The sequence below is a fragment of the Botryllus schlosseri genome, chromosome 16 (assembly GCF_051294905.1).
Source record: "Botryllus schlosseri isolate E-star chromosome 16, Bs_hap1, whole genome shotgun sequence".
NCBI classification, from domain to species: domain Eukaryota; kingdom Metazoa; phylum Chordata; class Ascidiacea; order Stolidobranchia; family Styelidae; genus Botryllus; species Botryllus schlosseri.
Window position 1 is genome coordinate 14452089 of NC_137251.1, and position 13400 is coordinate 14465488.

General features: G+C 39.6%; 1 protein-coding gene across 2 annotated transcripts in view; it reads left to right on the forward strand.

Annotated features, from left to right (window-relative positions):
* The first annotated feature begins 2266 nt into the window (after nt 1-2266).
* Nucleotides 2267-13400, forward strand: part of LOC145458944 (parapinopsin-like) — a 46936-nt gene continuing 35802 nt past the window's right edge. For both annotated transcript variants that reach the window (XM_080337459.1, XM_080337460.1), the window contains exon 1: nt 2267-2651. In XM_080337459.1, coding sequence (XP_080193585.1) covers nt 2457-2651 — 195 coding nt within the window. In that variant the 5' untranslated portion in view covers nt 2267-2456. The remainder of the gene's footprint in view (nt 2652-13400) is intronic.

Consider the following 13400-nt stretch of genomic DNA (forward strand, 5'->3'; position numbering starts at 1 on the left):
CCCCATAAGGGGGGTGCACCCTCAGCTTTAGAACCACTGCCCTAAGCCGTTTTCTAAGCGTCTCGGTATTGGCAGTGTTTGGGCCCTTGCACGTCAATTTCAGCATTTCAAAACGTTTTCTTAGCTATGTTCCGAAATCTCAAATCATGTCGCGGGCCGCAAAATATGACCTCGCGGGCCGCGTGTCGGTGACCCCTGATGTAGATATAGATCATTGGTATGGAATAAATGTTCTGATGATGATGACCGCCGACCCTAAAAATGCTGCAAGACGATGTACTCCTGGTTAAAGATATTTTTGGTCCGTATATATGACAGAGGTTGGAAGCCTATTTAGTCGAAGGAGTCATATTCACCCGATATTTTCAATTCTGAATATCAATCCACCATAACGCGACAATTGAATATACGTGACGTCACTGCTTAGAAAAACAACAATAAAAACATGTTTTAAACAAGGGCCTTGTTTTAAACATGTTTGTTTTGAATTGATTTTTGTTTTAAACATGACCCTAGTCATGTCGCGTTAGTCGCGGAGGTCAATCTTGCAATTTTGAAAATATCCACATCCGATCGACGGCTAAAAGTGTGTGACCCCTCCTCCAAAGGTACTTTTTGAAGCCGGACAACTTAAGTACTCCCCGGACCTATCGTTTCCTTACTTCCCCTTGAAGTACTCTTTGCATAACTTGGAGATCGTTACTTTCCCTTGTATAAATCTACAGCGTCACTTCTCCTTCTACTTGAGTATAAATCAATGCTGACTATAGTTTGACCGCCGGTGTGTCTAATGTAATAGTAATTATTGGCTTCTTCACATCTTGAATCTCGCCCGGTATTGATGATCCTCGACTAAATCTACTTTTTGAAATGAATATATTATTCAATTGTATATTGAAGTTCTGCACCTACAAGAACCTCTTGAAATTCTCACCACGCGTACTTTTTGTGGGCATCTATAATTGTATAGATGGGCATCATAACAATGGGCATGTATAATTGTAATTCTAACCTAATTAGGAAGAAACGGTGCAGGTATAATTCTAATTCTATAGTCTGATTTGTTACAGCTGAATATTTTCCAGTTGTCCAAGTCTGCTTCAAACAGTTATATGACGCTGACGTATCGGTGACGTCAGAATGTTGAAAATCCTATATTTGACAGGTCAAAGCTTTATTACATTCGCATATTCTTCATGCCTTCTGATTCCGTAACTGAAATTTTCCCTCGATGTCACGCTAATAAATTGAAACGCACCGAAGTAAAAAAAAATCCTCGATCGGGATTTAATAAACCGACAGTACGACATTGATAGGGAACGTTAAAACGGTGGGAAACGAGTTCGACAGCTCATTGCAGTGTTGCGTATCTTAGCGTCAACACCATTATAGCATGCTTAGCGAGACGGTCCGAGTGAGGTGCCTTCGCGTTCAACGAAAACAAATATTTGACAGTCCTCAGCCAGCTGACTGTGGGAAACAACGCATGCATCGGTCGCGTTGGCACACAAGTCATTGCAGTTCGTGTTATTATTTTGGAGTTGAGCTGTCTTGCATGTAGGGGCTTGGCAAGATTATTCTAGTATTAGAATCTGCATCGAGTATTAATTCTAATGGTTTTAACCGAGTAGTGGGAGATGATTTTTTCCAGTACTGAAATTATATACACCTTTTGCCACATAGGGCGGAGATCATAAAGTTGGATGATCAATAAAGTCGATTATCGCGTTCATCAGGATTTACCAACCCAGCATTAAGGAAATCGGTTGATCGCAGCGCATAAAGTTAGTTTTAATCTCATGATTTAACAAACCGGATTAGCAGTTTTTACTCACATGATTAGCATTCTCCCGCCCGATAGTTAATTTATCAACGAAAATTATGGTACGTATAGGTTAGTTATAATATCTACAGTATAACGTAGAGTTGCATTCAGCTGAAGTTACGTATCTGGAAGTACAACTAAGCTGAGCTTGAAACCTTTTTTAAAGATGTACCGATTGATATTGCCACGAATCTTATAAGCCTATAGAATGCGGTAAGAGGATCTGCAGCAGCTACTCGGCTCGAGGGAATGACAAACCAGAGTACTTGGTATCGATCCAGTTCATAATGTGGATACGCGGACTTCCCGTAAGGACGCTCCGTGTAATCACGATTCTTGGTTACCTGTCCGCAATTCACCAATTTAGCAAGAAATCCTCTTCGATCCTGTTGAATGATACTATAAAGAGTCGTAATAAGCTTCTAGAATGTGCTAAGTAATGATAATATGCAAGCTATTAAAGACGATGCCAATGAATGAAAAATACGTAGTATTTCACTATTCTCTACCTGTGCCTAGGTCATAACGGGAATATATAGCCTTCCGCAGATACACTGCAAGAAATCTCGATTTTCATCGTATTGTACAGGTGATTTAGATTTGAAGATATAGGAATTGATATTATGCCATAATGCAAAATGCGAGTGGAGACGGGACTTCGGTCGCGCCTAATTTGAGCTTGACTCGTGTCGCCGACTGGTCGGATTTAAGGATTTCGCGTGTCAGGCCTTCGATTTACAGCGCATTATGCACTTACACGGCACTGATCATGGTGGTGTCTGTGATACTGAACGGGGCTGTTATATTGATAACATTCAAGCGCAAGGTGGGTGAAATTTCAAGATAGCATGATTCGGGTTTTCGAACTATCAAATCTCATGGTGCTCGTCATATTTTTCGTTATGCGACCAACACAAATGCGAACACTTAGGGTTACATTTAAAATAAATGGTGTTTTAAAACAATATGTTTAAGACATGTTTTAAATAGTGTTTAAAACAATACCATTTAAGTTGTATAATTATGCTATAATTGTGTAAATACCTTCGAGAAAACAATTAATATGAGCATAGGGACGATTTACATCCGGTATAGTCGACGTATAAGATATGGAATGGTTAGAACCCTCAAAATCGCCGACGGTTCAACAGTTATAGCACGTAGATATCGATCATTTGTACGGAAGGGGTGTTCTGATGATTATAATAGCCGGTCGTAAAATGCTGCATAACGATGAAGTCCTGGTTAAAGATATTTTTGGTCCGTTTATGACAGGGGCTGGAAGCCTTTTCCGTCAAAGGACCCATATCTACCCTATATTTTCGATAGTCAATGGAAACATACTGTGGCGTCATAATTGAAGATTTATGATGTCATGGCTAAAACAAAAACAAAACAAAAAATGCTTTGAACAAGGGTCGTGTTTTAAACATGTTTGTTTTAAATTGATGCAACCTACGTACAATGCACGGGCGGTGTGAGTTATAATTTGGAAATATACGGTCTCATAATATGCAAATCAATAATTCTGTGGTAAGTCTCAACTCAACATCAAACAGGGAACCTAGAAGAACTAACCCTAAAATACATTTCTGATGGGCAAATCGAAAATTAACGCTGTGCGGGTATCAAATGACATCTGATACGTTGCATAATTTTAGTATCGCGTGACAAAACGTATGGCGAGAACAAATTGACGCCGCGAAAAGTCGACCACGTGAAATCGGCTAATGGATAGTTGTACGCCGAAATTCCTCGCCGCGTCAAATTCCCAAGTGACCACAAATATAAGCGGACAAGTTAGGATATAATCCGCGATTTCTCTCCCTTTACGAAGCTTGTAAATGTTGTGATGATATTACGTTGCTTCGCGGCCTAAAGGGATTGCTAGATAGTTCAACCGCGATCGTAAATCATATGTAAGACACCGGGCAGAAAAAGCTTAATGCATTGGCTATTCAATGGTCAATATTTGTGGCGTTATGTGTTTTCATTGGATCGCAATTGATGTGGCGCTTCTTGTTGTTTATATTAGTGTCGACGATGAGCACTTCGACATCTTTTATCATCGATAAATTGGTCATTTAACGACAGACCTATAATCTAAATATGAACCTAATTTATATATATTTCGAATTGGAAAAATATATAATAAAATGATACTGATTCTATTGTTCTACACACTGTTACATATCCTAGGTTAGAACACCAAATTACTTAAATCTATCGCGATTTGTTTTCTTATGATGTAGACTGAGACTTGGAGGTATAGAATTTCAATGTACAACTAAATAATAAACCGGTATTCATATTATAATAAACCCGAATATATTCGGCCGACACTCATCATGACTAATCGTCAGCGACTATAGCAGAGAATTGGAAATAACATTGTATATCAACAATCCGATACCAAATATGACGTGACCGTCATGAACATTCCCAAGGCGAACAGCGGGTTCATGCTCAATACTGTATATATACTATTTATAGTGGGCTAATTGTGATAGAAGTAAAGAGGAATATAATTCCAGACATCAAATTGTGTGTTGCGCGATACAAATAAATATTCTTCACGCCATTTCATGGAGTGAAGCAAACGATAATATCACCGACAAGTCACGGCAATCAGATATTAAAATATATTCGCTTTCACAATGATAAGGGAAGAAATAATTTCCCATATTAATGAAATGATTGACGGAATTTAACGGGCATAAAGCCTTGTGAAATCGCTGTGGGAATACTCAGCAGACAGGTCACGCGAAAATCAATTGTGACGAACGCGATTTTGGCGCTACTTTTTTAACTTCCAGAGTGAGTGATACGGCTGTTGTAATACAATGTTTTTTTCCAATTCTCTTCCAGTTGCTGACGATTACTCATGATGAGTGTCAGCCTAAAATATTTGGGCTTATTTCGTTACAAAATATTATTGCATTGTGTATTGAAGTTCGGTACCTCGAAGAAGCTTTTGAACTTCCAAATTGAAGATAGTTGCTAAATGTATCTAATATACGCTTTCTGCTTGTTAGCGTGTGTGTAAGATATATCCTATACGCCTGTCTAAACTAAAAATCAACCAGATATCAAGCGGTATATAAAAATCATTGTCAAGTTTTATCGTTGCTCGTCTATCACTATAAAAATTATTTTTCGAATTTCTACTTGCAATGTCTACAACTAATTGGATACACATATTGTCATTTTTGTGTTGTGGTTAAAACATTGCATAATTTTAATAATGCATCAGCTCATGCGTTATAGTGCTCTATAGTGTTCTGTAGGGCTGGTGCGAACCTCTGAAAGGTTCAGGTTCGTGTGAACGCGAACCTTTTAGAAAGGTTTAGTGTGAACGCGAACGTGAACCTCATGACGTCACTTGACGTCATATTGCTAGTTCCAACCCCATATTTCAGTGAAGTGATGGCCTATATCAGTGGTCGGGAACCTATAACTCGCGAGCCATATATGGCTCTTTTGGGTATCAGATATGGCTCTTCGAGAAATTTTCAATTTTGTACTTGATTTAACACTATTGCAGCAACTTGTTAGTAAATTTTCATGACGGCGAGAATAATTATTCTCGTGGCAGCGCAAACATGTCTTTGAGAGGTCAAAACAGTGGGGTATCCAGGGTCAAGGGCTCGTACCGCCCTCTTTTCAAAATCCCCAAATTTAAGTTTCTGTCGCACGGGCGACTACTAACACCACTCGCGAATTCGATCCACCAACCGTCGCGCGCCTAGAAATCTTGGATTGCACGATACCTTGATTGACGAAAGAGAATAGCAGATATGGAGACACTCGCAGGACACTGCAGCTTTCAAATACACAATGTCTTCATGATCTATACTGAGAAATAATATGCCTTGGAAGTGTCATTCATAATTACAAATTCAAATTAAAAACAACACCGTACTTATACATTTTCTTGATTGGTTATTAACTTTTTAGCACCGCCGTGAAAATAACCTATAGGTATGTAACGCAACGTTACGTTACGCCGAATATTTTAGGAGTCGATCAATACTTGGTTTTTCAGAATCAGCGCGACAATTGCATTTGAATAATATCAGTGATTATAAATTCTAAACTATTTACTATGAGGCACTACCTCACTTGCCTCCCCTAAACCCACGTCACTGACGTATCAAACGGTGGATATATGTAGGCCTACTGCTGTATAGTGACCATGTTTGGCTCCACCTACCCATATGTGGACAGAAAAATATGCCGCACACTACGATTCCCATTTATTAGTGCTAGTAGTACGTCACGAATGTTCAATTGTGACGTAACAGTTGATCGACATGTATGGCTCTTTTGGAGTCACAATTGAAAAAATGGGCCAAGATGGCTGTTCAGTCGAAAAAGGTTCCCGACCACTGGCCTATATTATTGTACAGTGTACACTGTGTGTACGCGATACGGAGCGACGACTCAGGCCACATAATGCCACAATGCCGATGTACATATTGACGTTTTAAACGTCGCTAAATGTATCAACATGGGCAATCAAATGATATAATAATCCATAAAATCAATATCTTCCGTCGTTTTGCCTACAATTTCGACGAGGACTTGCAAGGAAATATAAGCTTACGCCTTAACGGTCCAGGCCAGACCGGACAATGTATTCGGCGTCTGAGTATTTCTACGTTGATATTGAGCAGAGTGTAAAACGGGTTTCTATTTACTTGCGGCCGATATTATTCCATTAACAAGTTATACAGCAGTAGCCAACACCCCAATCGCTCGGATTTTGTTTTTATGATACAATAAACATATTGACCCCGCACGCTTGCTAGATTTTTTACATCAGACAACGATATCAATCTCATTGATTGGTTGAATAAGCATCATTCGCTCCCTACATGTAGTGTATTTCGCTCTTGATGTTGTGTGATTGCGGGTCAAGCTCACGGCAGAGTGTCATTAAATATTCACCAACGGAAAGCTGGATATTTCGAGCAAACTTTTGGAACAAAGCAAGTAAAATTTTTGAGATTGTCAAGGTGCATGCTCGTTTAGTGTTGATTTTTTATGCTGCCATCGCCGTGCATAGAGTGGCATACAGTTGAAATGTAATACATTTCAACCAAAGATGTTATAATGAAGTGAAAATTATAATATATGAAAAAGGTTCACAGTGCAGAACCTCTCAAGGTTCGTTTGTGAACGTGAACCTCTAAATTTCAGAGGTTCACACACAAAACGCGAACGTGAACCTCACGTTCACACCATCCCTAGCGTTTTGACTGCTGTCAGCTGCACGGTCATTTGTGACAATTGCGTCACTTGATCAATATTGACTGTCCGCGTGACAATATGAGATCCGTCTCGTATGCAGCCGTGTCGTAAAATACGATTCTTCATATATTTCATCGGTTGATGAACCTCCGACGGGTGTATAAAAGAGTAGTCCGTGAACAACTGAACATCTTTTTGTAGCCGTTCGGTCGTAGTCCTCGCTATCTGACTGAATACGGCCAAGTTACTTCAGGCTCGACTGGACCTAGAGACGTATGGCAGATTCCGCGGATATATTACAACGAAGGCAGGCCCAATAAATCAGTGTTGGGATCAAGTCACTACCTTCGAGTCACGAGTCATTTCGAGTCATTGCACATTTTGACTCGAGTCAAGTCAAGTCAATCGATTTTCGAAGGTGAATCGAGTCAAGTCAAGTCACCTGATTTCTGGAGGTGACTCGAGTCAAGTCGAGTCAAGTCAAGTCAAGTCACGGGTCAAGTCACAATTCAAGTCAAGTTGCCCTTTCAAAGTATGAGGCATGATTACGCCATTGTGTTTTGCTAGCTGTTTTACTAGCTGTTGAGTGGTCATTGTTTCTGAACCGATGAACGAATATAGAGTTAAATATACACGCAAGAAGGCATCGATCACATATACAGAACTGCTTAACTACGTAAGTAATTGCATAGCCTCAGTTTATAGTTACCTGCCAAAATAGAGAAACGAATTGATAAGATGCAATACACCACCCTTTTAAAAATTGATATGATACGATTCGAGCCTTCACCAATGGTTGAGGAATATATAAACTGTATTCAAATTCAATTTCATTAAAACCAGAGGTTTGGTTACGATAAGAACAGAGAACAGAAATAGACATTTTGCTATTACATTACTTTACTAATAATTTAGGACAACGTAAGCTGTAAGCTTCGATCACATCGTTTGCGGTCAATTTATTTGTGAGAGAACAATGGAGGCTCAGTAAAACGCACGATTATTGAATGATTGGTCGCTCTCATGGATTACACCAGCGTTTCGCGAAAAATCCAACCATATGCAGAACACAGTGATTTTTATCGACACCGATTACTTGATGACTTGAAATTGACTTGTGAATTTTGCTCCTAGTCACGAGTCAATCCACATTTCTGATGCGCCGAGTCAAGTCAAGTCAAGTCATTTTAGCAAAGTGACTCGAGTCAAGTCAAGTCATACGAAAAAGGTGACTCGAGTCATCACAACACTACAATAAATACATTAATACTTCCAATCCAATCCAAGACTTAAAGGGTCACTGCACTCTAAAAATAATGTGGTCTCAAATTCAAGGGCAAAACGAAAAAAAATTTGGCCGCAGCCATTTTTTCCAGAACGCCACCGTAATGGAGCTGCAATTTATTGAAATTTTTTCCACAGGTGTCTCACGCTCCAGTAGTCAGGCAAGGATCGAACTTTATATAGTTGTCAGCCGGTGTTATGAATGAAATATATCGTAGGCCTGCTTATGTCAAAATCGGGCCTAGTGTATTCTATTTCTTTAGGACAGAAATAGATCATGTCTAACAATGTTTTATACATAAACAATGTTTTATGCATAAGAATAGGACATGATCTATTTCTGTCCTAAAGAAATAGAATACACTATAGGCCCGATTTTGACATAAGTCTACTGACTGGACATCTTCCATGGAACGCGGTATCTAAACCACCTTGGCGTGTACGACATATTTTCTTCATAACATCGGCTGACAACTATATAAAGTTCGACCTCTGCGTGACTGCTGGAGCGTGAAACACTTGTGGAAATTTCAATAAATTGCAGCTCCATTACGGTGGCGTTCTGAAGAAAATGGCTACGGCCAAAAAACTTTTTCGTGTTGCCCTTCAATTTGAGACCACATCAATTTTAGAGTGCAGTGTCCCTTTAACACAGTAACAACTCCGCACAAAAAGACAACCCAAGTCCAACTCCTTTCACTTCCTCTTATCCTCCAATCCTCAGCACGCTACCTGATAATCCAGAGTAATTATGGCTCCGTAACCGAGCGGTTACATATGAGCAACAAGCATGCCCCACTTGAGCATGTGGATTGTGGGTTGTTATAATTAGGGATCGTTTGGGTTAGGGTTACATTTACGGTCATGATGTCACATGCTAAAATATCCTATACTGAACTGTCGCATGCGCAAATGTAATAGTGCAACAAAAGAAGACATGGCCAGTTACTACGCCGTACAAAAGACCTGGCGTCTCGACTATAGGGTCGCGCACACCGAATCCAGTATTCGAATGTATTGATTTCAAGGATTCGGGACGAGCAACGCTACTCAATTCCTTCGAATACTGAATTTATTCACCTCTTGGTACTCCGAATTCTCGTTTCTTCACGTCACGGCATCCTTAATATGGGCTGCGCATTTTCATGAAAACGACAGTCCCTTGAAGTATTGATCAGCCGTGACGTTGCCACAATGTCATATTTATAGTAGACACATATACCGTATTATTTCTGATCAAGCAGAACTGGTAACATTTTATTAGCAGTCGAAGGAAAGATGTTTATTTTAACTTTTCAGATTATCCCAATGTGTATCACGTAATAAAGAGTGATACTCGAACATATGACTCGACGTTTCATAATCGATTAGAATAGGGTTACCATATTTCTGTGACCCAAATTCCGGACACTCTTTAGCGCCCACTAGTGGATTTCTAAATGAGTTATGAGCACATTGTTTGTCAATATCACGTCACACTAGCAAATCTTCGCTTATAGACCAGAGGTGGTCACGATCCGGTTCAGGAGCATGTGGCTGTGTGTTGTGTAACCGGGACCGAAACCACATTTTTTCAGCCCCTTCCCGTCCAAATAAACAATGATTTTGGACCCACCATAGGGTAATCGATGCAACTTGGGGGGGGGGCTTGCTATATGCATCTGGTCCATAAATTTTTTGAATGAATTCCGTCAATAATATTGGTTATTTCATATATTACTATACAGTTTGATCCTCTCGTTGCCCACGTGATCATAGTTAGCGGTAGAGCTGGTGGAGGATGACGACTTCGAAAATACAGGGAGCGTAGCCTAATTGTGCATCGTTAAGTCATGTTCATGTCATCACACCGATAAGATTGTGTATCAGCCTTATGCCGGTGCGCACCACCGAGCTTTATAAACACCGCAGATCCAGTGGTTTCCAACCTTTTATGGTCGCGACTCCATGTCCGATTTGAAAATGTTCCATGGCCCAGATCAAAATTTGACGAGCTGATTACTAAAAGAAGTCTGCATCTTCGCCCAGACTTTTACTCACGGGCTATGTTGGAAGCTGATTACGTTCAACATCTTCGCGAACCCCAGAATAAAGGCAAACGACCTCTACGTTTTGAATCACTGTCTTTGAATAAAGCATTTAAATGGCCTCCACCATCTCTATAAATATACCGTTCTCCTATAATTGCGATTACAATTAGGCTTATTTCAGTAAATCAATGTTGTTTTTATTCATATTTTATGGCAATTTTTGCGAGGGTGGTAGTTCCCATATCAAAGTCAATAAATGTGTTAGTAAATCGCGCCCAGCGCGAAGAAAAATAAAATGTAGCATAAATATTCTCCAAAATAATGTTATTATGTTGATTTACGAAAAAATTGTGAGCCTATACGTCAAGCCTCCAAAATTCCGGACATTTAGGCATATAATTCTGGAGTCGACCTCGGTCGGAATCGAACCCACCACCCATTGGTGTTGTAGCCGTGTATTATACCACTACGCTATCTCGCCACACAACTCTGTACCTGTTATAACTATAGGGTTGCATTTAAAACTAAATTCCATTAAAAGAAACATGTTTAAAACACGGCCCTTGTTTAAGACATGTATTTCATCTTTTTAGCCATGGCGCTAAGAATCTTCAGTTGTGAAGTCACATTGTTTTGGCACTGAGAATTCAAAAAATAGGGCCAATATGGTTCGTTTTGACGAAAAAGGTTTCCGACCCCTGTCTTAAACGGACAAAAAGTATCTTTGAGCAGGACTACATTGTTATGCGGCGGTCATCATCTTCAGAACATGCATTCCGTTACAATAATGCATAACTACGGGCTGCAACTGTTGCACCGACGACGATTTCATTGATTCTGACCGTTACATATCCTAAATGTCGACTATGTGTAGTGCAAGTCGTCCCAAAGCTCATACTACATGTCTTTTCGAAAGAATAGTTACACAAATACGGTATACTTATCCGTCTTTTGAAAAGATTTTTTGAATGAAATGACGTAAAAAGCGTTTAAAACAAAGTGTTTTAAAACACCCCTTGCTTCAAATGCAACCATTGATAGTCTTAATACATAATCCCAAATCCCGGGGCTAAAATGAAAAGGGACAATATAGTGTACAAGTACACTGTACAAGTGTAAAAGGAAGTGAGAAGATTCAAAACTAGAGTGACTGTGAAAGTATCAATAGAAACGTAACATCTGAAAGACCTGACAGAACAAAATTACAAGATAAGTGATGTATGACAACACTGTAAAAATTAAACATGGATTCTAACATGGAAATGACATGAGTCGTGCCATGTAATGTTAATTCCATGAAAACGCAGACATTGATTTTAAATTTCATGTTCAGACATGGCAAGGCTTTTACGTGCCTATGGGAATTAAGTAGGCAAGTCAGCCACCCTAAATGTTAATATTCTCGAATCAGATACGTATATTATATATATATGTGTGTATAGCAGATACACCTACGTTCAAAGAGCTTCTGATATGCGGCACAACGTCACGACGTTGGATTACAGAACGGAGTGCTGTTTCATGTCTAGGCGTAACTGAGGCGTGACCAGAGTGATCCATGAGTACCACCAACAGAGGTGGTCAAAGTAGTCAAGAAAGTTACTCAAGTAGAAGTAGAAGTAGTGACGAAAAAAATCTACTCAAGTACAAGTAGAAGTACTTCTTCCATGAGCAACCTAAAACTACTTGAAGTAGAAGTAGAATTGACTGACTTTAAAAGTACTCAAGTAAGTAAGTAGTTGTGAAAACGATCCTAATTCGTTCACATGGATTGTAAAAAGGTGCAAATTGAGCTATGCGAAAGGTGACGAGCCTGATTCATATTGATGCATACCAGCAGGTATCTAATTTTCGATATCATAAGGATAAGCATTCGGCCACACTCCACATCCCACATCATGGGATGAAAATGATAGTATTGATATGGAAATGCGATACTAATCCTCTGTTTACTCAAACAGCACGTTTTAGAAAATATCATGGTATTGCGCACTCCCCCATAATATAAGGCCTGTAGTTTAGTCGAAGTGCAATACGGAGATGGTGTGTTGGATACGGTGTAAACACATTGTGCGATTACTAAACGTTAATAAAAAATATGGTGGACCGTAAAAATGCTTTATTGTGTCGCCAGAAAGAACATCTCTACACGCTGGGAATCTTCCATTAGTGTTGTTTTGTCATTCGGCTATTTTACTAGAGATAACTAACCTCCGTAGGTTAGTTATCTATAGTTTTACAGCTGATTTTTGTGTGTGCTATACCGTAACCGTGCGCTGATTACTAGGGATGGTGTGAACCACAGAAACGTTCAAATTCGTGTGAACGCGAACCTTTTTGAAAGGTTCTGTGTGAACGCGAACCTCATGACGTTACGTGACGTCTTATTGCTAATTCCAATCCTATCTTTCAGTGAAGTGATAGCCTATATCAATGTACACTTGTACGTACAGTGTACACGATACCTAGCGACGACTCGGGCCACATAATGCCACAATGCTGAGGTACATATTGGCGTTTTAAACGTCGCTAAATGTATCAACTGAGGCAATCAAAGAATATAATAATCCCATAAAATCAATATTTTCCGTCGCTTAGCCAGCAATTTCGACGACGACTTACCAGGGAATAAAAGCTTACGCCTTAACGGTCTAGCCCAGACCGGACAATGTATTCGGCGTCTCAGTATTGCTACATTGATATTAGGCAGAGTGTAAAACGGATTTCTATACTTGCTACCGATTTTACTCCATTAACAAGTTATACAGCAGAAGCCAACACCTCAATCGTACGGATTTGGTTTTAATGATACAGTGAACCTATGAAGTCAAGATTTACCCTGAACATCTGCTAGATTTTTTACATCAAAAAACGATATCAATCTCATTGATTGTTCGAGTAAGCATCATTGCTGACTACGCATTTCGCTCGTGATGTTGTGTGATTGCGGGTCAAGCTCACAGCAGAAAGTCACAAACGGTAATTAAGCTGGATATTTCGAGCAAACT